This window comes from Myotis nattereri (genome assembly GCF_964212035.1).
Source record: "Myotis nattereri genome assembly, chromosome: 5".
NCBI lineage: Eukaryota > Metazoa > Chordata > Mammalia > Chiroptera > Vespertilionidae > Myotis > Myotis nattereri.
Window position 1 is genome coordinate 104,279,110 of NC_138080.1, and position 25,539 is coordinate 104,304,648.

General features: G+C 39.2%; 1 protein-coding gene across 1 annotated transcript in view; it reads left to right on the forward strand.

Moving 5' to 3' along the window:
• The first annotated feature begins 2,332 nt into the window (after positions 1–2,332).
• RANBP17 (RAN binding protein 17) overlaps positions 2,333–25,539 on the forward strand; it is a 221,477-nt gene continuing 198,270 nt past the window's right edge. The window contains exons 1-7 of the mRNA XM_081091860.1: positions 2,333–2,493; positions 10,367–10,513; positions 13,274–13,364; positions 16,096–16,262; positions 18,902–18,967; positions 22,754–22,858; positions 24,157–24,322. Of these exons, the coding sequence (XP_080947986.1) occupies positions 2,476–2,493; positions 10,367–10,513; positions 13,274–13,364; positions 16,096–16,262; positions 18,902–18,967; positions 22,754–22,858; positions 24,157–24,322 (760 nt within the window). The 5' untranslated portion in view covers positions 2,333–2,475. The remainder of the gene's footprint in view (positions 2,494–10,366; positions 10,514–13,273; positions 13,365–16,095; positions 16,263–18,901; positions 18,968–22,753; positions 22,859–24,156; positions 24,323–25,539) is intronic.

The following is a 25,539-nucleotide window of genomic DNA, read 5'->3' on the forward strand; positions in this document are numbered from 1 at the left end:
GGTTTCGGCCCGATCCCCACAGGCCAGACAGTATATATACACAGTATATTTAACTACTGCTTAGAGAACCACATATAAAGGCAGGATTTGATTGGCTTCAATCTTTGAAAGCGTGAAACAACTAAGGGCAAAATTCATATTAACCTCAGCTTCACCCACCCCCCAGAGCATTTTCCAATTGGCACAGGGGCAACAGCACTAAATAGCCAGCAGCAATATCAGTCTGATAATATAGCAGTTGGAGAATAAAAGCAGCTGGGATTTGAGGGACAAAATTCTACAGAGGAAGAAGCTACAGAAATGTGAGCCCCCAAATCTGTGTACAACTTCCCTTAGAATCATCAGTCAATCCTTAAGATGCACAGGAAAGGCTTTCAGAAACTCAGGGGAATAGCAGCACCTAAAGAGCTGAACAGAGATTTCAGCAACTGCACAGTGTTGGGGAAATGGGAGTTAGAGTTCAAGCCCCAAGAGGTGGAGGCTTGGTAAGCATCCTGGGTTTTTAGCTGTAAGATCTAGTAAGGATCATGATGTAGGAATATAGGCAAAACTGAAATAAACAGGAATTTAAAAGGATAAAACCAAGCTTCAATAGGATGAAGTGATTCACTGGTATTCTATCTGCCTACTGCAATAAGAAAACCTAACCCTTTCTCCTCTTTGGAGAAATCTGGTATCATCCAGAGCATCAACAATTTCCTTCCACATTGTCTGACATTCAATAAGAAATTATGAGGCATGCTTAAAAAAATAGAACCAACAACAACAACAACAACAACAACAACAAAAAAAAAAAAACTGGATGACCTAGAGGTGATTCAGATATTGGAAATAACAAATAGGGGCTTTCAATAATATGTTTAAAATGTTCAAGAAAACTGAAGAAAGATGAAATATTTTACCAGAGCCTTGGAATCTACTTAAAGAACGGAAGGGGAGAAATCAAATGAAAATTCTGGAACTAAAAATATTATAACTAAAAATAAGAATTCAATAGAAGGGTTGTATAAGGAGTTCAGATACCACAGAACAGATTCTAATGTGTGAGTGACAGGCTAGTAAAAAATATGCAGATTAAAGCACAATGAGGAAAAAATAAAAAACAATACAAAAGAGTGTAAAAGACATATGGAATAGTAAGGTCTAATATACATGCAACTGGAGTTCCAGAAGAAGAGAGAAGGGGACAAAAGCAATACTTATAGAATTACTGGCTGAGAATTTTCAAACAAACAAACAAACAAACAAACAAAAAAATCAGATTTTCTGAATCCCAAGAGGCCCTCTATCTCCCAAGTAGGATAACACACACACACACACACACACACACACACACACAGACACACACACTCACTGCATCACACTCAAACTGCTGTAGACCAAAATGAAAGAAAAATTGTAAAGCATCCGGAGGTGGGAAAAGAAGACAAGAAGACATAATACCTTCAGAGGGGCAACAGTCAGACTGATGGCTAACTTCTCCACAGAAACAACGACAACCAGAAATCAAGGGAAACCCATTTTTTTAAACACAGAAAAAAAATAAGTAAAAAGCCAAATTGGAATTCTATACCCAGCAAAACTATCCTGTAAAAAACTGTAGGCAAAATAAAGAGGTTTGCATGTTAATAAAAGCTGAGCAGATTTGTCACTAGACCTGAAGTATAAGAAGTCTTACAGAAGTTGTTCACACTAAAGTACAATCCTCCCAACCAGAGCTGCCAAACTTCAAGGAGAAATGAAATGCATCATAGGAGTGAATCTGACCCTCTTCTGCTCAAATAAATTCTCATTACAATGGAATAATTTGGTTTAAAATATAAATTCATGTTAAATGAAATATAGCCAAGAAGAGGTGAACTGTAATTTTACAACTTAACACCAGAAAGACACTGTCAGTTTGATTTTAACCAAAAGAAAGGTAAATAAATAAATAAATAAATAAATAATAAAGGAAGTTGTGCTCCAGCAGTCAGGGGTCAAGGACAGCAGTTGGCAAGTAGGAGTCAAAGGCTATGGCTGATTGTGTCATGGGAACTGGGCGTTTGGGGGACACTGGGACTGTGGAGAGGCGGAAGTCACATGCCAGGGGCAATAGTTGTGCTGTAGGGTTTGGGGGCCAAGAATCCGTGGGAGATGTCAAGTCAGGGGTCATGGCTGACAGTTGGGGTGCGGTAGTTGCGCCAAAGGACAGAGGTAGGTGGTAACAGCGGTTGAGGGTGTACAGAGGACAGTTGAGATTCCCGCGCCCCAGGCCCCGCCCTCCTCGGACCGCCCCGCCCCGCAGCCCCGCCCCTCACGCCAGGCCCCGCCCCTCCAGCGCCTGGAACGCGGAGGCCGAGCGGCTGAGGCGCAGAGCGAGCCGGCGAGCAAGCGGCGCAGGGACCCCGCGGGCGGCTGGGGCTTCGGCGGCGCCCGCCTCCGCTCCCTCCCCTCGGGCTCTGGGGCCGCGGGCCGGCGCCGCCTCCCGGGAAGATGGCGCTGCACTTCCAGGTCAGTGGCTCTGCGCCGCGGGTCCCGCTCGGTGCCCCGGGAGCGCGGCGGGACTCGGGGGTCTGGGGACTGAGGGCCGAGGCGGCGGCAGAGGCCGCGGGGCCGCGGACCGGCGTCCCGGTGGCCTGGGCTGTACCCCCGGCCCGAGGAGGGGGTGGCCCGAGCCCGCGGGCGGCGGGCGGCGGGCAGAGGCCAGGCTCCGAGCTCTCCCCGCGAGGACGTGCGGACGCGGAGGACCCGCGCGAGGGGCGGCTTCGGCGGCGTCCAGGCAGGTGGGAGCCCGGCCCGGCCGCCCCGCCTTCCCGCCGCGTTGCCGGCCGCGGCCCCGTGGTCAGTCCACACGCAGTCGGGACCGAGCTGGAGCGGGGCCCGGGGTCCGCCGAGGAGCGGCGCCCGCAGTTGGGCTCGAACCGGCCGAGCGGGCCGGGCTGTGCCTGCGGGGAGTTGCGAAGGAGGCTCCGCGGCAGCCTCATTGGAGGAGGGACCCGGGCGCGGGCGCGGGCTGCTGAGGATGCTCGCGGCTGCGCGGGCACGTGCATCCAGGTGCTCCTTCAACAAACATTTAGAGAGCCCGCCCCCGCCCCCACCCGGTGCCTGCAGCCCTGTGCAAAGTTCTGGGATGCAGGGTGACACCATTTTACCATCCCGCCTGCCTTCACTTCGGGATAATTACAGTGCCGGTGGGGAATGATGACAGCATTCTTCATGGGGACGTTGGAGAGGGGCAGCCCGCCAGGTGCGCGGCACTGAGCTGCTGTGCTTGGGCAGGCGATGCTTTGAGCTTCTCGAACTCCCACTCTGCTGCGCCCTGAAGGAAGATACAGATCTAGCAAAACTTTATGCTGCCTACTCTCAGGGAACTGGCCGCCTAGTAGGTGTTCTGTGTTGTTGTTGTTTTTAATATATTTTTATTGATTTCAGAGAGGGAGGGAGAGGGGGAGAGAGAGAAACTTGAATGATGAGAGGGAATCATTGATCGGCTGCCTCCTGCTCTTCCCCCCCATCCCTCCCTCCTGATGATTGAGCCTGCAACCCGGGCATGTGCCCTGCCCAGAATTGAACCGTGACCTCCTGGTTCATAGGCGGATGCTCAACCACTGAGCCACCCTGGCGGGGCTAGTAGGTCTTGAAAGGACTGTAGGAGCTGGCCAGGTGAAGAGGAAGGGAAGGATGTAGAGGCAAAAGGCCAGTGTGAGCCAAGGCAAAGGATGGTGGAAGGACATGGCACACTGCAGGGAGTTCCTTCTGGCTGGAGTGTGGGGTTCATACAAAAGGGAGGGGAGCAGAGGAGGTTGTAGATGTGGGGAGATGACTTGGCGGGGGTAGGCAATTTCTAGATAAGGTGACAGTGTATCTAAGTGTCACCTACTTTTTGTAGACTTGTTTGAAGTCCCTGTGGTCACACTGACTCATTCCTTTTTTCTTTCTCCAAAGGATCTTTTCTTTCCAACCAGCCACCCTCATGTCAGATAATTGGCAGCTCCAGGGTGTTATGGATTAGGCGGTGGGGAGCCCCACACATTGCCTTTTGACTCATTGCCATTTTGAGGGTCTCGAGGTCAAAATAATGTTATTTATTATCACTTTATAAATATGCTCCCTGGGAAATTTTGACAAGAAGAATCTCAGAGGGAGGACTTAGGGATTGCAAATAGGTAGTCAGATGTTCATAATTCAGATGTAACTCTGGAGGTTAATTAGAAACTGTGGTGGAAGTTTGGAACATTTTCAGACTTGGAAAGCTGATGCATAACAACACTAAGTCCCTCAGTCCTGGAAGACGTCTTCCTACTTAGGTAGAATGCTTGGAAATTAGCTGCTGATGCCAGAACTGCCCATGTTGGTTTTCTAGCAATGTGTTTCGCAGCAGCTGTGGACAGCTCACAAGTGGAGCTGGACAGATAAAAGATCAGATAGTTTGGGGGCCCAGAAATGAGCTCCAAAACTTCTCTGTTTGAATTCTTCCTAGTCTATAGGATTGTACTGTTGTCCAGTTAACTCAAGGAGCATGAATTAACAATGATAACCAGTGCCTAGCTTATGTTTATTGTAGATTTTGAGCCCCACACCTAACTTGAGAAGTGTGCATATATGTATTTTCTTCCTGAAGACACTGAGTCTGAAAACAACTGTGACTTACTCTAGGCCAGCGGTTCTCAACCTGTGGGTCGCGACCCCTTGGGGGGTCGAACGACCCTTTCACAGGGGTCACCTAAGACCATTGGAAAACACATATATAATTACATATTGTTTTTGTGATTAATCACTATGCTTTAATTATGTTCAATTTGTAACAATGAAAATACATCCTGCATATCAGATATTTACATTACGATTCATAACAGTAGCAAAATTATAGTTATGAAGTAGCAACGAAAATAATTTTATGGTTGGAGGTCACCACAACATGAGGAACTGTATTAAAGGGTCGCGGTATTAGGAAGGTTGAGAACCACTGCTCTAGGCTCTAGGGTTAGAGTAAACCTCATATCTCATAATCCCATGTTCTTTCACATCCGTATCTTAGCCAGTCAAAAATTATGCTGTTAAGGTGATGAGTAAAGAAGTGGATTTGTGTAAGGTGAGGTTAGGGCACTGCTCCACAATCTTTTTCACATAATGGCAGACATAAAAAATGGTAATGGTGTAGCTCATTGACATAAATTGCCCACAGCCAGAAAGAAGCCTGACTGCTGAGAGGGCAGGGAGATCAATATCAGGCAAACTGATAACCCATTTAAGGTACATGCATTCTGGTTAGGAAGCTGAGAGTTAGGGTGCTGTATCCCAAAGGAATTATGGATCTGGATTATCTGAGAGGAGATAGTCCATAAGGGGCAGAGTGAGGAAAGTGAGCTGGGAACAAGTAAAATGTAGGCTAAATTCATAGAATACAGGGACCTTGATGAGAATCAAGAGCTAACATCGGGAAAAATTTAGAGAACCTACTTGGTCAATTTTTTTTTTTTTCCCCCTCTCAGGATTGTTCCAGAACCAGGGACTATAGCCATGCTTCTTCTTCTTCTTCTTCTTTTTTTTTAATATATTTTATTGAGTTTTTACAGAGAGGAAAGGAGAGAGATAGAGAGTTAGAAACATCGATGAGAGAGAAACATCGACCAGCTACCTCCTGCACACTCCCCACTGGGGATGTGCCCGCAACCAAGGTACATGCCCTTGACCGGAATCGAACCTGGGACCTTTCAGTCCACAGGCTGACGCTCTATCCACTGAGCCAAACCGGTTTCGGCTAGCCATGCTTCTTAATACCCAGCCAGGCTATCAGGTTTATTTGGTCTAGATGTGATTGTGAACTATTATATTTGAACATGATGGTGATATGATGAAACGAGGGTTTAGGAATGATTATCCTGGCAGGATGGGCTTGAATTGGAGAAACTATAGATGAAAGACCAATATGGTGCTTTATAATTATCAGTAACTAGAGATTATTTACAACTTACTGTGGATCTGCTGTGTGCCCGACACCGGATTATGCTTTCTCTCATTTTTTTTCTATCTTAATCTTCACAGTTATTTTGGAAGGTGGATATTTCAAAATAATATTTTTCAAGTTCAAAAATGAGGATTAGAAAGGTTAAATACTTTGCTTGAGGTCACTTAGTAAGTAAGTGGCAGATTCCAAAGCGTCCACTCTCATTCCCAAAGAAGCCCATGAAGAATCCAGAGCACTGGAGGCCACAGTTCGAAAGTATTGTTTTATTGCTCTCCTATCAATGAATATCGTATTCAGTCTGAGTCTTTTTTAAAAAAGAAATGGTAGGACTTTATGACAAATTAGGGCTGTACCTGAAATTAGCCCGGCTTCGAGGTTTGAGGGCACAGTTCCTAAGAGTGCCCTCGCTTCTGACACCAACGGTGTGTGTGGGGGTTTCCCAGAACCACCCTCAGGTTTGATAGTTTATCAAAAGGACTCACAGAATTCACTGAATGCTATCATACTCATGGTTGCAGTTTATCACCAGCAAAGTACACAGAGTAAAACTGATTGAAAGAAGAGATGCATAGATAGGGCAGAGTCTGGGAGAATTCAAAAACAAAGTTTTGTTGTCCTTTAGACTTAGTACTCTCCAGCATATACGTGGGGCATTATGCACTGAGTATTGCAAATCAGGGAGGCTCACCAGAGCTTTGAGTTCTGGAGTTTTTGTTGGGGCTTCATTATTTAGTCATGATTGATTCATTGCCCATGTGGTTGGTCTCAATCTGTTGGTGAAACTGATACTGTATGATCCAAATTCCCCACCCTAAAACATGGGTTGGCCTTTCTGGTGTGGCCAGCCCCCAATTTAAAATATATGGTGTACCTCCCTCCCCACTCCCCCCCCAATTCTGAACAAAAACACTCCTATCAGGTATGACAGATTATCTCCCAGAATCTGAGGGCAAAGGCCAGACTTTTCTTTGGGCAAGCAGGGCCAAAATCTTAATTAAACAGGAGGGACTAAGGAGAAGGAAGAGCCAAAGATGACATCAAGATTGTAAATCTAGATTCTGGTCTAGATCTCAGAAGGCACTGAAAGAAAACAAAGGGACACTTAAAGTAGAAATCTGTGGGAAATACATTCAATTCAGTTTCTGATGTTCTTGGGCTGTTTTCAGCATCTTTCTGGATTCCGCAGAGGAAGACATTTGCAGACAGATATAAAGATGGTGAACAGATAGAGTTGATGATGACTCAAGTAAAGGGTAGCAAGATGGCAGGATGGTGAGGAGACAACATGTCGGTGGGGTTTTGTATTTGACTCAAAATTGATCATTTGCTGTGTATTTGAACTTGAGCAATATTTGATTTCTCAGCCTCAGTTTATCTGTAAAATGGGTGTGCTAAAATATGTACTTTGCAGGAGTCTACTTTCAGGATTGGTTTAAAAAATAAAAGGTGGAAATACTTTTGTAAACTAGAAAGCACTAAAACAATACTATCCAATTCATTGCAGAAGGAAGTGTTTCAAGAGGCTCAAGAATAAGCCTTCAGGAAAAGGTAGTAAAGTGAGGAAGAAGCAAAGAGTTGGTGGGAAATGAATAACTTCAAGATAAAGGCGTTTTCTGTTAGTGGTAATCAAGAAGCTCAATTCCAGAAAGCAGGAAAGATATAGGGAAGTAATTGAATAGAGTTTTAAGTTGAATTGAGGTGGGATTTTTGTGGTTCATCAATTTATTTTTTTATTAGGGGACTATTTTTTCCCCTAGAACAAAAGCCTTCATTTAGCTTTTTTGAAATATAATTGACAAATAATAAACTACATATACTTAAGCTGTGCAGATGGATGAATTTTGACATATGTATGTACCTGTGAAACCATCACTGAAATCAAGATTATGAACATACCCTTCTTTTCCCCCACAAAGTAATGCCTCCTTTTCTCCCTCTCCAGCCAGAAACCACTGATCTGCCTTCTGTTCTTACAGAACCATACAATACATATTCTTTTATTTTTTTATTTTTAAAATATTTTTATTGATTTCAGAGAGGAAGGGGGAGAGAGAGAGAGACATCAATGATAAGAGATAATCATTTATCGGCTGCCTCCTGCATGCCCCCTACTGGGGATCGAGCCCACAACCCAGGCATGTGCTCTTGACCGGAATTGAACCCAGGCCCCTTCAGTCCGCAGGCCGACGCTCTATCCACTGAGCCAAACCGGCTAGGACACAATACATATTCTTTTTGTCTGGCTTCTTTTACTCAGCATTTACCTGTTGATAGATGTATGTGTGGGAATTACTGTATAGAAAGAAGTTATATCATTTAGGGTTAAGTGTATGTCAAGTGCAAAGGCCAGAAATAAGTCCAGAATAACTTGGAAGATCCTTATTTAGGCTGTAGGCAGGATTACGTCATTGTCGCCTCAACTAAGGAAATTGGGCACTGTCTGTTTATTTTTGACTAGAGGCCCAGTGCATGAAAATTCATGCTCTGGAGGTGGGGGTGGGGGAGTCCCTCAGCCCGGCCTGCCCCCACTCACAGTCCAGGAGCCCTCAGGGGTGGGAGGCGACTCAGCCATCAGGGGAAGGCGAAGCCCCATCATACCTCTGCTGCTGCCACTGCCAGCAGCGCAAGCCTCGGCCGACCCTAGTTGCCTGAGCCTCAGGCTGGCCCTGGGCAGCTGGGGGGCGGAGGAGACTGGGGGTCTCCGTAGGCAGGCACGTAGGGCGGGCCCGGCCTTGCTGCGCGCCTGCAGCCCCGGCGGGGCTGAGGGGACTGGCTGCCACCATCTTGTGGCTGTGGGTGCCACACACTTTGAGGGTGTGACAGCAATTAGCATATTCCCTCCTTATTGGCTGTGGGGCACCTCCATCTTTGAGGGTGGGGCATCAATTAGCATATTCCCTCCTTACTGGCTGTGGGTGCCGCCATCTTTGAGGGCGGGGCAGTCAGTTAGCATATTCTCTCCTTATTGGCTGTGGGCACCTCCATCTTTGCGACAGTATCAGGGTCAATTAGCATATTCCCTCTTTATTAGATAGGATGGTTACTCTATGAGAGGTAGGTGATGTCCAGTTCTACTTGTTCTACCCATTAGTTATTTAAATGGGCTTCTAATGTCGATAATAAATCTTGTAGAGCTTTAGTAACTGAAACCTGATTTGTCAGATCAAGAAGGGCGTCATTTCTCTGAGGCATTCTCATGTTAATCATATTCTCTGACTGCTGTGTATAAAACTGAGATGTGAATTTATCAATTCACCATGAAAAATGAAGTCTTTATAGAGAGATTCTTTGGAAAGCCAAATGCTAGTCAGAAGATTGTTTGGTCAGTCAGCAGCCACCACATTGTGAATTTAACTATTTTAAATGTTTAGATAATGCTTCCCCACCAGAGTAAGGATCTTTGTGTATGTATCCTTTTCTCTGAAAAGATTCAGAAAGCCAGGCATGTGTCCAGTTGTAATAATTCCAGTGAAAGAATAAGTTGATGTTTCCCCCCTTTGTTTCAATCTTTTGGAAGAGAAGTTCAGACCTTTCTCTTTTTATCTTGTGCTGCCTTTCCATGTCTTTCTCCTAGTTTCTGCTCTTGGCAGTCCTTGGTGTTCTGTGGCCTGTAGCTATAACTCTGCAGTCTCTGCCGCCTCCTCCACATGACCTTCTCCCTGTGTCTCTGTGTCTCTGCATCTGAAATGCCCCTCTCCTTTCTCTTATGAGTCATTAGATTTAGGGCCCACCCTGAATCCAGGATGATCTCATCCCCAGATCCTTTCCTTAAGGATTTGCAAAGACCCTATTTCCAAATAAGGTCACATTCAAAGGTACTGGGGGTTAGGACTTGGACATAGTTCAGAAGCCCCAAATCAACATATGCTTATAATTTCCTTTTTTATAGATGGAACCATAGAAGTTCTTACATTTTGAGAAAGAATGTAAATTGGTATAGTTCCCACCCATCTCTTTCGCTTCATTTGGCATCTCCTCCTTGCTGTCCCTTTCTTTACCAGGCATACTGACCTTTTAATGCCTTGAAATGATTAAGCTCTGTTCTGGGCCTGGAAAATGCTGTTTCTTTGCCTGGACTGCTCTCTAATCTCTTTTCATCTGGTTCACTCTTTCAGGTCAGCATAAATGTTATTACTTCAGGCAAGTCTTTTCTAACTCCTCAGATTTGGCAATTCCCTTCCTTCTGTACTCTTTTCCATCGTAGAGCTGTTAGTTTATAATTAGATAACTTGGAGGTATGAGATACGCCTGTTTTGTTCACCACTGTGACCTTCTAGTAAGTAGTGGTATAGCTCAATAAGCACTTACTGAGTTGACGAACACAAGCATGATATTTGCATCCCTTGTTTCCTGTGATTAATACATTTGTCTTATTTTTTTCACTCAAATAAAATATTATATTTTTTTCTTTTTAAGAGTTTGGCAGAATTGGAAGTATTATGTACACATCTCTACACAGGGACTGATCTTGCACAAAGAATAGAGGCTGAGAAAGCACTCCTGGAACTTATTGACAGCCCAGAATGTCTCAGCAAGTGTCAACTTCTGTTAGAACAAGGAACAGTAAGTATTTGATAACAGTGATTAATCATGGAAGATCAGTGGATATACGTCATTGGTAATGAACTCATGTAGGTTAGCAATGATGACGGATAGGTATTACCACGTCTTTTTTTTTTTTTTTCGACTTTCCATTTATTTGAACATTTGCTTTAGTTTTGCTCTTTTTTTTTTTTATTATTAGTTAAGGTATTACAGATGTGTCCTCATCCCCCCCAACCACATGTCTTTTTACTACAGTTTATTTCACTGACAAATAAATTAATCAGAGAAAGAATTGGAAAGTCTGAAAGCAAACTTATTAAAGATCCCAGGAGGTGGAAATAGGCATGAATTGAAAATAGTTTGTGATTCCTTTTGGCCCCTCTTGATGTATCATATCAGTGGACAAAAGTTACATTTTTAGGAAGTTGACTGACAGCTTTAACAAAACAAATTGTAATTGACTGAAACATGAAGGAATGAGTCAGAGGAATGCTGACTACCTCCTGCCTCCCTCACTTATAGAGTTTCCTAGCCATTCATTCAGCAATTTTTAGCAAATATTTAAATGTAAAACCAGGTATTGTACCATCTGCTTGCTTTATGTTTGTGCATTAAAGTAACTCCCAGTTTAGTTGGGGAGATACAGATGTATAAATATAGAGCTCTGAAATAATACGGTAGGCAATACAGTCAAAACTATATGGTCTATAGCAGAGGTCAGCAAACTTTTTCTGGAAAGTGCCAGATTGTACTAAATATTTTAGATTTTGCGGATCAAGAGGCAACATCAGGATGTTTTGTAAGTATGTCTATAAGAGGAGAGAAAACCAATTTCCACAAAGTTTTATTGGTGAAGTTTAAAATATAATAATACAGTGTTTGTTTTTTTAGTATGGGTCTATTAATGAAAAGAATGGAATTATCCTTTTGGGGATAGCATTTTGCTTAATAAGTGTTCAAAGTTAATATTTCCTGTTGTCAACGTTGATTGCAAGTGTTCCTATGTTAATACTGATCTGTAATGAGATTTTACATATTTCATTTTTGAAAATGTCTTTTTATACAGATGGCTTCTGCCACATGTTGATATCAGTCCATGAATATATGATTTTAATTAAGCATATCCATCACTTACAAGGGATTTGTAGAATTCTATTAAAACTTCTCTTGATATTTGCCTTTTAGAATGTGAATACATTGTAGATTAGTCACTTCCAATTGAAGATTAGGTGGAAGGTTCTACATTGCTCAGTTAAATGGATTTTAAAATATGGATATTTCTTTTGCATTTGCATCACAGTCCGAAAAAATGCTGCTAGAACTAGTTTGAGCTCAGAAAATAACTCAGGCCCTGACCGGTTTGGCTCAGTGGATAGAGCGTCGGCCTGTGGACTGAAGGGTCCCAGGTTCGATTCCGGTCAAGGGCATGTACCTGGGTTGCGAGCACATCCCCAGTAGGGGGCGTGCAGGAGGCAGCTGATCGATGTTTCTCTCTCATCAATGTTTCTAGCTCTCTATCCCTCTCCCTTCCTCTCTGTAAAAAATCAATAAAATATATTTTTTAAAAAAAGAAAATAACTCAGGAATAGAGATCTTGCTGCTTGTTTTAACTTTTGACAGTGGAAGTATATAAAGCAGTTTGATATTGTGATTCAAACAACATCACTTGTTATTGAAATGACTTTACCGCATTTTAAGTTTTATAAATAAATACTAAGCACTGTTTGCCTTTTAGGAGCTTTCTAACTTTAGGTTGACTTCATTAAGAGACATCAAATGTGCAGCACAAGCTAATTTCCAAAGGCATTTAGTATTCAACAATAGTGGCTTAGAATGGTTCTTCTCATTCAGAAAAATTTCATTCTCAACCCTGAGTTAAAAAAAAATTATAATGAAACTTTACCACTGCTAAGCTATTGAACTGTGTGGTGGGAAAAGTCAGAGTTTTCAGCTACTATTTCTGATAGAAATTTATAGAAGTGAAGGTAAGTTCACAAAAATTAATTGAAGTTCACAGTTAACACCACTGATTAACACTGGTCGATTCAAATATTTACTACAAAGTATCTACTGATAATTAATACAGTGAATAACCATAGGCTTTTAGATTCTTACATTTTTAAAAGCTTTATAAATTTTTCCAGCAGCTCTTTTCTGCTTCATATATTTTTACTACCACTTGTGACACATCTTAGCAGATACTACTTTAGGTTGTACAGATTTAGTATTTTCTCAACTTCTTTAAGAATATTCTGTCTTATAGTTTCACAGACTCTTTATAGAGATTAATTCTTTAGTCTCTTCAGACTTAACATTGATTTCTGGAATAAGCAGTATGGGCAGTGTTAGTAACTTCTGCCAACTCAGCAAAAAATAAGGATAACCTTCTATCATTGCCCTTGTTTGAAATCCACTCTTGGTATTGCTCAGATGTCTTCAACTATTTGAGCATTGTTCTCACCGAAAGCCTAGTGATCTGAAGTTTATTTTCTCTCTATGTATCACTTTGGCTACTGCAATAAAGTAATGGTGATTCGATGAACTATTTTGCTAAGTGGCTTTCCTTGCTTTGAAATTTAACTTTGGTTGTAACCTTATTTTCTATTTTAGTGAAGAAATTCTGCTATGATGAGATACGTTGTTTTAAATTGTATACTTTTGCTGGCTGTTGGTTTCATGTGAAAAATTCTCATTATTGCTTAGGAAAAGTTCCTACTATAGAGTTTTGATTACTCTAATTTCATTTGTAATGACAATAAATTTTATTATTCTTTACAGACATCCTATGCCCAGCTCCTTGCAGCCACATGTCTTTCAAAACTTGTAAGCCGAGTCAGTCCTTTGCCAGTGGAACGGAGAATAGATATCAGTAAGTGGTTTAAAAAGCTTTTTGTCAAATTGTATTTAAAATATATATTTCCTTTTAAATATGTTAACTGTTAATAGGTATGCATGTTATTTGATTCTGTCATTTTTTAAAGACGAGTGGTCAAGTCTCCGCTACCCACCTAGTGATGAGCAGTGATGTATAACATTGTGTAATAAAAAAGCATTTGTTTAAATTAATAATAAATAATAACTAGCATTTTAGTTTGTATGCTCTTTACTAAGGTTTGCACTACCTCATTTTATCCACCAAACTTATAAGGTGGGCACTGTTGCTACCTTCATTTTATAAATGAGGAAATTAGATTTGATAGGCTCTGTAATATGTCCAAGATCTCACAGGAAGAAATAGAGCTGTGATTTAAAACCACACAATCTTGTGGAGTCCATACTCTTAGCCTTGTCTTAACTTCATATACAACAGAATGATAGAAAAGTCAGTTCTCCAGTATTTCTCTGGATGCTATATCAAAATTATCTGTGATGCATGCAAAACCAAAAGCAAATTAATGCTTGTTAGGAAGACATTGTGTATGTGGACGAATGGTACTTGAAACTTAGTATAGTTGGAAACTGATTCTATAATGGCAATATATTTTTCAAGAGTTATGCCTTTTTACTAGTACGGGGGGTGTGTGTGTGAGAGACAGAGGGAGAGAGAGAGGGAGAGAATTTGCTTTTCATATGGACAAAGCTCTAATAATTGAGATATGGTATTTTTAAAAATCTTTTTTCTTATTAGAAATCGATTATTGATTCATTTCTGCTTTCTGGTCTCAAGGTTCACATGATTCATATTTGTGTATCAGAAATATTAAAATATGAATGATGGATCTTTAGACTCACTTTTGAATGGTCAGATCATGTTATTTTCCTCATCTGTTTGACTGATACTTTTCTTTTTTTTAATATATATTTTATTGATTTTTTTACAGAGAAGAAGGGAGAGGGATAGAGAGTTAGAAACATTGATGAGAGAGATCGATCAGCTGCCTCCTGCACGCCCCCTACTGGGGATGTGCCCTCAACCAAGGTACATGCCCTTGACCGGAATCGAACCTGGGACCCCTCAGTCCGCAGACCGACGCTCTATCCCAGGGGTGGGCAAACTTTTTGACTCGAGGGCCACAATGGGTTCTTAAACTGGACCGGAGGGCCGGAACAAAAGCATGGATGGAGTGTTTGTGTGAACTAATATAAATTCAAAGTAAACATCATTACATAAAAGGGTATGGTCTTTTTTTTTTTTAGTTTTATTCATTTCAAACGGGCCAGGCGGGCCGTAGTTTGCCCACGGCTGCTCTATCCACTGAGCCAAACCGGTTCGGCGACTAATATTTTTCTAAATAGCCAGAGTCACAGACACTGCAGAAACCTAGAGGATTTAAACATTATAAGCCTAAGTCATAAAACATAGTTTTTGTTTGACTAACACACATATACTCATTTAAAATTGACTTTTTTTAAAAAAGCAATTTTAGGTTCACAGCAAAATTGAGCCCAAAATCCAGAGTTTCCCTATGCCTCTTGCCCCCATACATGTATAAACTTCCCCATTATTAGCATCTTGCACCAAAGTGGTACATTTGTTACAATTCATAAACCTACATCTACATCATTAATACCCAAAGTCCATAGTTTACCTTAGGGTTCACTTTTAGTATTGTGTATTCTATGGGTTTGGATAAATGTATAATGACATGTATCCGCATTATAATATTATACAGCATAGTTTCACTGCCCTAAAACTCCTGTGTTCTGCCTATTCATTCTTTCCTCCCCTCTAATCCCTGACAACCACTGATCTTTTTACTGTTTCCAGAACATCATATAGTTGTGATTATACATTGTATAGCCTTTCAAATTCATTTAGTTAGTAATAGGCACTTAAGTTTCCTTTATGTCTTTTCATGGTTTGGTAGCTCATTTTTTATTTTTTTTTAGCACATATTAGCCATAGTTTGAATATAGCACAGTTTATCCGTTCACCTACTGAAGAATAACTTGATTGTTTCCAAGTTTTGGCAATCACAAGTAAAGCTGCAAAAAAGCAGTTTTTTATGTGGACATATGCTTTCTCCTTGGGTAAATATCAAGGAAAGTGATTGCTGTGTCTTATGGTTAAGTGTATGTTTAGGTGTGGAAGAAATTACCAAACTGTCTTCCAATGTGGCTGAACCATTTTGCATTCTCGCCAGCAGTAAATGAGAGTTTCTGTTGCTCTACAGCCTTGCCAACATTTGGTGTTTTCCGTGTTTTTGCATTTTCGCCATTTTAATAGGTATGTGGAAGTTAGTTTCTTACAGTTGTTTCAATTTGCAGTTGCCTAAAGACTAGGATGTTGAACATCTTTTCACATGCTTATTTGCCACCTGTATATTTTCTTTGATGAGGTGTGTGTGTGTGTATAGCTTGGTTCACTTGGCCTGTTTGGAGTTTTCCATGTTCGCTTAAGCACTTTTTTTTCTGCAAGAAATCATGCAAAAACAAAAGTAACATTTGCATTTTACTCAAATTATCCCTTAACATATCAATTGAATTGGAACAAATTTTCTTTTTCAAAATAAGTCTTATAATAGAACTGACTATATAAGTACATAACGTAAAGGGAATAACTTTTTGTCAAAGAAAATGTCATCACCACCTGTTTTTCTTCACATGATTCACATTATGTTAGTGAAGAATAGAAATGATCACAGAACATTTTCTTACAGGAAACTACATTCTTAATTATGTGGCGTCACAACCCAAGCTGGCTCCCTTTGTCATCCAAGCCCTAATTCAAGTCATTGCTAAAATCACTAAATTGGGATGGTTTGAAGTTCAAAAAGACCAGCTTGTCTTCAGACAAATTATTGCTGATGTGAAGACATTTCTTCAGGTAAAAAGGCATGATAACATTATTTAGAGCATCATTATTTGGTTTAAAAACTGCTCTTCTTAAAGCTGTATGGTTTGTTTTGTGGCTACCAGTACTCTATTAATTATGATTTATTATATATCCTCTAGGTCCTTTATTTTTTATTGCCAGTAAGTGAGTACCTTGCCATTATATAACTTCCAGACAAGAAGAATGCAAATTACTATGTTTTCTTATTTCAAAAGTGTATGGTCATTTCTAACATGTGTATCTATGTACTGCACATATACAAAAAATGTATATAATGTTTTCGGGTATTGCTCATTACATCTCTGTGAAGTGGATTTCATCTTGTAAATGAGAAAACTGAGGCAAAGAAAACTTAAGTAATTTGCATAAGGTTGTACAGTGACCTGGTAATGCATAGAGCTAGCATTTCAACAAGTTTGCTAACTTAAGGCATATAAATATATATGTGCACCCAAATATATTTAATTTTTACATTATACCACACTGACTATATTAGTTTTTCAAGAATGTTTTCAACCTAAGTGATTACAGTTTTGGGAAACCTAAGTCTGTTTTTCCTGTGCTATATAAGTCTTAGGATGACCCTCATGCTCTGCTCAGTAACATTCAGATGTTTAAAGATACGTATTTTTTCGTACAAATTAACCCTACCTGTAAGAAAACTACTTTAGCTAGTACTATGCTGAAGAAGCAGTGATCTGTTAAAATCTCAAGGAAAAACTGGCAGTTTGGATTAATTTAGAGATGGTTCAGTATTGGTTTATTGGCAATTAGGGGAAATTTGGACTTTATGAGATTCTATTTCTTATACAGTAACTTTAAAATTTAATCCCCATATAAGGTGTACTCCTTCATATAGTGCAATGCTGAAAACCTCAGAAAATAAAATACTAGCCTGTGCTTTTACTCTTTTATTCAGATTGTTAAAACCATGCTTAACAAATACATCAAATAATGTCGTCTATATATATAAAAACCTAAGCAACTGTTCGACCAGTAGCTATGATTCACACTGACCACCAGGGGGCAGATGCTCAATGCTTAGGCATAGAAACATGGAACAGACTGAGGGAAGGGGGGAGGGCGGGAAGAGATTAACTAAAGATCTTATGTGCATACTAGAGGCCCAGTGCACGGATTTGTGCACTGGTGGTCCCTCGGCGGGCCTGCAGGGATCGGCGGAGATCGGCAGCCCGACATCCCCCGAAGGGTCCTTATTGTGATAGGGTGCAGGCCTCTAGTTTTGTTACAATGTTGATGAGATGTAGTAGGAACTTAAGTCTTGTTTATATCCCTGGTAGGGGGTATATAGGAGGCAGCTGATTGAAGTTTCTCATTGATGTTTCCATCTCTCTCTTTCCCTATCTCTCTAGAAATCAATAAAAACATTTTTTAAAAATGCCAGCTGGTGTACACAGAGGATGGATGCATCAGTAATAGGAAACCTGTAGCTCAGTTCAAGCAGTTCAGATTGTCTTAAAGAATTAAAATGGAAAAATTAGGGCACACTTCTTTTGTTTATATTTTAATTATGAGATAATTTGAACTTAATTACACTTAGTGGCTCAATATTAGTAGAATTCTGTGATGGTCAAGAAATGACCAACTATAAAATTAAAACTTGAAAAGCATATCATCTGTGCTAGTGTTTTTTTATGATTACACTATAATTAGATGCTGCATTTATTTCATACTTCTAGTCTGAGTTTGAAGTAGGGTAATTTGTTAGTAATGTGCACATGAAATCTGAATTTTGATTTGAAAATATTTTTTTAAAATATTTTATTGATTTTTTACAGAGAGGAAGGGAGAGAGACAGAGAGTTAGAAACATCGATGAGAGAGAAACATCGATCAGCTGCCTCCTGCACACCACCCATGGGGATGTGCCCGCAACCCAGGCACATGCCCCTGACCGGAATCGAACCCGGAACCCCTCAGTCCGCAGGCCGATGCTCCATCCACTGAGCCAAACCGCTTTCGGCTGATTTGAAATTTTTAAGATTAAATTGGAAGTTGATTAAATTAAAAGCATCATAGAAGCTATAAAACCATACCATATTGATAGTCATGTATTTATCCCAGTGCAATGGGCACATTAAATTCCTTCATTATAGATGCATAGCAAATGCATACACATCTCACTATTAAATAGTATTAAAAGGGCCTAAGTGATCTTATCTGATATTGGATCGAGGGATTTAAATTAGTTTCTAAGCTATTTAGTATTTACTGAATGCAGCTATTTCAGTAGCCTTCAAGCAAATTTATAGGGCTGAAAAATGTTTTTTGTTCATGTTTTTATGAAAAGTGTTAAACCAAATCTTTATATTTTGAGGTTTAGCATATTATAAGTCCTAGGTGCTGAAAAATTTTGTAGAGTATCACACAGTTCTAAGATAGGTGAGCTTTTATCCCACTCAACTCTAAATTTATCCTCCAAAAATGAACTTGAAATTCTTTTTATTTGTGGACCTTATGTGTGATTTTTCTACATCTTTTAATAGATATATGATTAAGAAAATGTGATGTTTCAGTATTTAATTCTTGTAAATATTACCTGGTTTACATTGTAAGAACCAATCAATCACATGTCCCCAGTTAATCTAAACTTTGTTATTTTCTCCGAAGGGTACCGTGGAACACTGCTTAATAGGAGTAATAATCCTTTCAGAATTGACTCAAGAAATGAACCTGGTAAGTGATGCTGTTTCTTTGATCTAAAATCTTTATATTGCATAAAACTCTGAATAGTCAAGTCTTTTTCTGTCTGTTGGTGAGATAAGTATTGGAACACTTTCATTGTTATTGAAAATAACAGCAATAGTAGAAAGGATTACAAAAAAACAGGGAATTAGACATGGTCCTTGCTCCGTGGTAATTAAAGAATTGTCCTTTTGTGTTCTGTATACATAGTAATATACTAACCATAAGAAATAAATTATATGCAGTATAATTTACTTGCTTACAAATAGAAGAGAAGTGGTTTGGTGAATTGGTACGCAACAATGGGTACACAGCAGGATTCATCAGAGAACAGGCCTTGGCACTTTGCCACTTGATAGCATGGATTTTCTCCCTATACAAGGGGAGTTTTCAGAAGCTGTGCCTCCCCCCAGTAGTGCCTTTATGAGCTCAGCAGCTGAGCACATCGTCACCTGCTCCTATTCACTTTGTACTTAATTAGCATGGTTCTAAACAGAGTAAAAGCAGAAGTTGGGTTCTATATGGAATGTTGTAATAAAGGTGAATGTAGTGATTTTATATAAAAAGTGTCATCTTTAATGATCTGTGCTTGTATGTATGTATATGTGTGTGTGAATATCCACATATATACATGCATATATTTACATACACACACACACGTACATGCATGTAGGGAGAAAGCTTGTCCAGGACCACTTACCAATGCCCTTTGGTGAGACAGTATAGTTTCTGTGTGTAAAAAAATCCAAAATAACTATTTTCTACTTGTATTCAATCAGGAATTAGAAAGTATTTCTAGATTTATTGGAAGGATTTCTAAAATGTAAAGTGATTTCTTAATTTACCTCTCCAGAGTATGTAAAAATTTCTTGCCTCATGGATGTGTGTCAATATCTATGATGTATCTCCAGAACTAATAGTAATTGTACCTGAAAAAGAGTTACTATGTTGGCAGGGACGTTATGACCAGGACTTTGGCTAATCCTATTATACTCTGTAACTATGTCTGAAGACTGTAACTTTCTTTTAAAAATATCTATTTAGAAATAATTTTAGTATGAATATTTTATCTCATAAAAGTGAAGACAGTGGTACAGCAATGCAATGTATCCATTATCTAGCTTACACCACTATCAGCTTTTTGCTCATCTTAAAAACCAGCATTTATTTTTAACATTTCCTACTTCATAGTATAGTAGGACTACAGACTGCCCTGGTAGTGAGGGTTTTCTGTGGGTAGATTGTTACTAAGATAAGACCAGCTAATACAGAGTTCTAATAAAAGTATGATTCAGAGAACACCCATATTGTTGTTGTTTTTTTAATAACTGTCTTAAACTTTATTTAGAAAACTTGGGAGGATAATACAAAGAAGTTTTTTCTCAACCACCATTTGGTAATAAGTTGCTGACATGGCCCCAGAATACTTTAGTCAGTGTATTTTGTACACACAGGACATTCTCCTACATAACCATAATACAACCATTAAAATTAGAAAATTAAATGATATATTACTGTTATCCTCCTACTCCATTTAAGTTTCATCATTTGTCCCAGAAAAGAACCAGTTTAGGATTATGCATCTCATTTATTAGACCTGTTTTATTAGTTTCCATCAATCTGGAAAATTTCCTCAATCTTTCCTTCACTTTCAAGATCTTGAAATTTGTGAAAGTTAGTTGTTTTGTCCCTCAATTTGGGATTGTCTGATAATTCTTCATTATTAGATTCAGATTGTACATATTTGTTAAGAATATAGCAGAAGTGACACTGTGGTCTTCTCATTGTCACCTGTCTGGAAACATTTGATTTGATTTGTTACTTTACTAATGATGTTCACTGTGGTCACTTGATTAAGACTGTCTCTACCAGGCATCTCCAATTGTAGATTTACTCTTTCCCCTTTGTAAATAATAAGTATTTTAAAGAGAGAGACTTTAAAACTCTGAAAATACCTCATTTTTCATCAGTTTCAATTTATTCATTTATTTATATTGGTATGGTTTCTTAGTTTCCTGTTTTCTTTAACAGGTTATAATTTATTATTGACATATTTTGATGCTCAAAATTTCCCAAATTTGGCCAGTAGGAACTCTTTCAAGCTAGTTTCTATCTCCACTTGACATTTACTTACCATGGGTTGACGCTCAACCACTGAGTCATACTGGCCAGGCTTATTCTGCTTTTTCAGAAGCAAAGTCTACTATTCCTGGAGTGTATTCAATATATAATCATCAAGTAGTAAAATATCCTTTACCTACATGGTAAAGGTATATAGGTATGTAGTAGAAAATGGGTCCACAATTTTTCATCTCAGAAAACTGAATGTCTAAATGAATACTCTGGTACTGTGGTCGGCAAACTGTGGCTCGCGAGCCACATGCAGCTCTTTGGCCCCTTGTGTGTGGCTCTTTCTAAGCCTTAGGAGTACCCTAATTAAGTTAATAACAGTGTACCTACCTATATAGTGTAAGTTTAAAAAATTTGGCTCTCAAAAGAAATTTCAATCGTTGTACTGTTGATATTTGGCTCTGTTGACTAATGAGTTTGCCGACCACTGCTCTAGTGAAATAAGGAAGGAAAGTGGTCTATTCTACCAAGTAGCAAAAGGGATGCTCTAATCCAGCGGTTCTCAACCTGTGGGTAGCGACCCTTTCACAGGGGTCGCTTAAGACCATCGGAAAACACATATATAATTACATATTGTTTTTGTGATTAATCACTATGCTTTAATTATGTTCAATTTGTAACAATGAAATTGGGGGTCACCACAACATGAGGAACTGTATTAAAGGGTCGCGGCATTAGGAAGGTTGAGAACAACTGAATGGTGTTAATAATTGTTCAGGTTTCAGACTTCACTTCGTTTGCTGTTTTCTATTGATAAATGGAAATATAAATGATATTAATAGCATTGTTTTGACCATATATATTTTAGAGGTTTAAGAACTAGTCTTAGTAAATTTATTCTTAATAATTATTTATCATTAATAAAATATTCAGAGGGAATGTAGAAATATCACTTATATAGAAGAATTTTTATATAACTGATTCAGTTTGCTGATTTACAGAAAGTTAGAATTTGAAGATCATCTTAGAGATTTCTCATTTTAAAGATGGAGTCTGAGGAACAGGGAAGTTGTTACTTATTTAAATGTGAAATATTGTACATGGTTCAGGAGTTGATAGTCTTAGTATCTGTCTTTTATCATGCACCAGTGGGGTCCCTCGGCCTGGCCTGCAGGGATCGGGCTGAAACTGGCTCTCTGACATCCCCCGAGGGGTCCTGGATTGCGAGAGGGTGACACCCCCCGGAATCGGACTCTTTCCTCTCTGGTTTCAGATGCATCACCCAAGAACCACAGCTGCCAAGTCACCGCAGCTTGGCAGCTCCTGTGTTGAGTGTCTGTCCCCTGGTGGTCAGTGCGCATCATAGCTACGGGTCAAATGGTCACTTAGGCTTTTATATACATAGCTATAGATATGTTTATATTGCCTTTGAAAGTATAGCCAATTCTGGTTTTTAATTTTGGGATCAGTATGGTTTGTAGAAAGAGCACTAAATTAAAAGAATCCAGAAACATGGGTTCTAACCATGACTCTACCATTAACTTTTTTAGTAACCCTAAGCAAGTCACTTAGCTCAGTAGATTTTTAAAAGTCCTTTTAGCTTGATATTTTATGATTCTTTAATTATTATTTCCATCCCTTTTCTTAGTAAATTTTGTTTTGCTATTTGGTAAGTCTGGTCAAATAAATTCATCTCGATCTTTTTAGGTTGATTATTCTAGACCTTCAGCAAAACACAGGAAAATAGCTACCTCATTTCGTGACACTTCTCTCAAAGACATCTTAGTGCTAGCATGCTCTCTTCTAAAAGAGGTAAGTTATTTAATAATGCAATATTCTATTCGAGTATTTAAATTTCAAAGGAATTTCAAGTGAGTCCTCCTCTCCCATTCTGCCTTTTGAAGAGTTGTGGGCAATCTTAATATAGTAGATTTGCACAAATCTGTAAGAGTTTCCAAAAAATTCATCTTTACTCACTAGGAAAATTGTAAAATAAAATCCAAAGAGCTTTGAATAACTTGTCTTTGGGTAGTAGTTTCATTATCTTCCTATTGTAGATTATTTATTGCAGAAGCTAATTGGGACTTAGTTTCTTTATTGCCCTACCCATATTTTAATGGGATGTAGCTGAACAATGAAATGATGGTAGGTTTTTCTAATTCATCAACTGTCAATATTTATTCATAGTTGAGCCAAGGTAGTTGACTTTAATAATTTCTTACGGAAATATTTTCCCATTTGCTACTTTGTGCCATGTTGGTCATTAGGAAGAGTAGGATTTATGATTCTGTTGTGTTCTTTTATAATATAGGGCTCCATTATGCTCAAACTTGCTAATTGGGGTAGTACAGCATTTCCCAACTATTTTGTACTTATTTCAGTTCTGTAGGAGGCCAGGCTGAAAGATCCTGTTATTTAAAAATGTAGGAAAGAAGATGAAATAGTAAAATGAACTCCCTTGTACCCTTAAACCAGTTGGTAGTAACTGGTTAAACCAGTCTTGTTTCAGCTCTATCCCTAGCCTAACAACTTTATTTCTTTTTGTGTTATTCTTGAAGCAGAATGCCAAACGATATAATTTCCTCCACAAATATTTCATGATGTATCTCTAGGAGGTAAATCTATTCTGGTTGTGTCAAGAGGGACTTTTGTTGGGGGGGAAGCGGGGGGAGTCAAGATTGGTCTCTAGAAGCTTGTGAGTGTCCTCCCACATTCTGACAGCTCTGAGAACCTTCTCAGCTGAATAGGATAATTTATGCATGAAAGAATATTATCTTTCAGCTTGTTCCAAGAAACCTTTGAGTGAATCCCATACATTTATACATTTGTGCTGTATAAAGTGTTTGTTACCTCTTAAAACTTTATAAGATGACCTACAAGATGCAGTTAAGAGTAAAATTTTTTATTTCCATTTTAAAAAATTAAATATGAAAATAGTCTATTGTAGACTTTTTATAGTGATTTACATTTTTCTAATATGTATAGCAATATAACTTTGCAAACTCTTTTTTTGCTAATTTCAACTTGGCCTTGAGGAATTATTTAAATTAGTGAAAATTTGTTTATTGACATATTTTAGAAAATTATATTTGACTTTGAACTTTTTTCAGGTGTTGGCCAAACCTTTAAATCTTCAGGATGAACGTCAACAAAACCTAGTAATGCAGGTCTTGAAACTGGTCCTCAACTGCCTTAACTTCGACTTCATTGGCAGTTCAGCAGATGAATCTGCAGATGATCTTTGCACAGTGCAGATCCCAACAACCTGGAGAACAAGTAAGAAAAAAGTTTAGTATGAGGGATCGTCAGCATAAAAGGCACAGGATTAAACAGTGTAGTTGCCTATGTACAGTTATCTGTATTTTCTGCTAGGCAGTCAAAAAGTTCAAAGGGATTTGTAACCCCAAGTAGTTGCTATTTTCCCCAATCCTCAGAGTAACTTCCATATTTTGATTTTGGAAAAAAGAAAAGCCCACTCTGGAGTTGGGGGGAAAACAGGTTTGTGTGTGGCTGGGGGCGAGGAGGGGAGAAGAAATGAAAACTCTTGTTTTGAAACTTTCAGATAAAACGGGAGGGGAAACAACACTTGACAACAGATATCAACATATTATTCAAAGCTATAAAGAGAATGAAGAGAGTAACTGACTAAGCAAAGCAGAATTGCAACTTACTTTCTTAGAGGGGGATACCAAGAAAAGCAAGCTGATTTGCTCTCACACATCTCAGAAAGATGATGGCACTAGGGTATTCCCGAAGTCAGACTGAAATAGTCAAATATAAGGTAGAATGGGGCCGAACGGGCTTGGTAAAAGTTCTGCAAACTCCCCAGGATCTCTACCACCTGTGCAGCTAGGCGACCTGCCTTTCCCTCTCTTTCCCCAAAGGAAATTGGCAAACAAATAATACCAAAATATGTCCATAGCACTGAGACATAATTTTTGAGATTGAAAGGTCCCATCAAGTACCCAACAAAATGAATGGAAAAGATACACCAAGCTTCATAATCATGACATTTCAGAGTAATAAGGATAAAGAGAAGATCCTAAAACCTACCAGAAAAAAAAATTAAGTCACCTACAGAGGATTGGGATCAAGGATGTTATTAAACTTCCCCACAGCAGCACTGGAAGCTAGAAGTCAGTGGAGTAATATCCTCAGACTTTTGAGGGAAAATTATTTTCAACCTAGACTGAAATTGTCAAGTATAAGATAGAATGAAGACATTATCAGACTTGCAAATTCTCCTGAAACTTATCCCTTACGCACTGTTTTCAAGAAGTTACTTAATATACAAGCCAAAAACATAGAAGATTCGGGGTTTGGGAAAAGGGAGCCTCAACCCAGGATGACAATAAATAGATATAACACGGAGATAATTATATAACAAATTTAGGAATAACCAGTCCATGTTGAAGGCTCTGGGAGGTAGCAGTGGGAAAATGAAAATGATAGGTTATTTGATGTTATTAATCATATGGAAAATGTCATGAAGA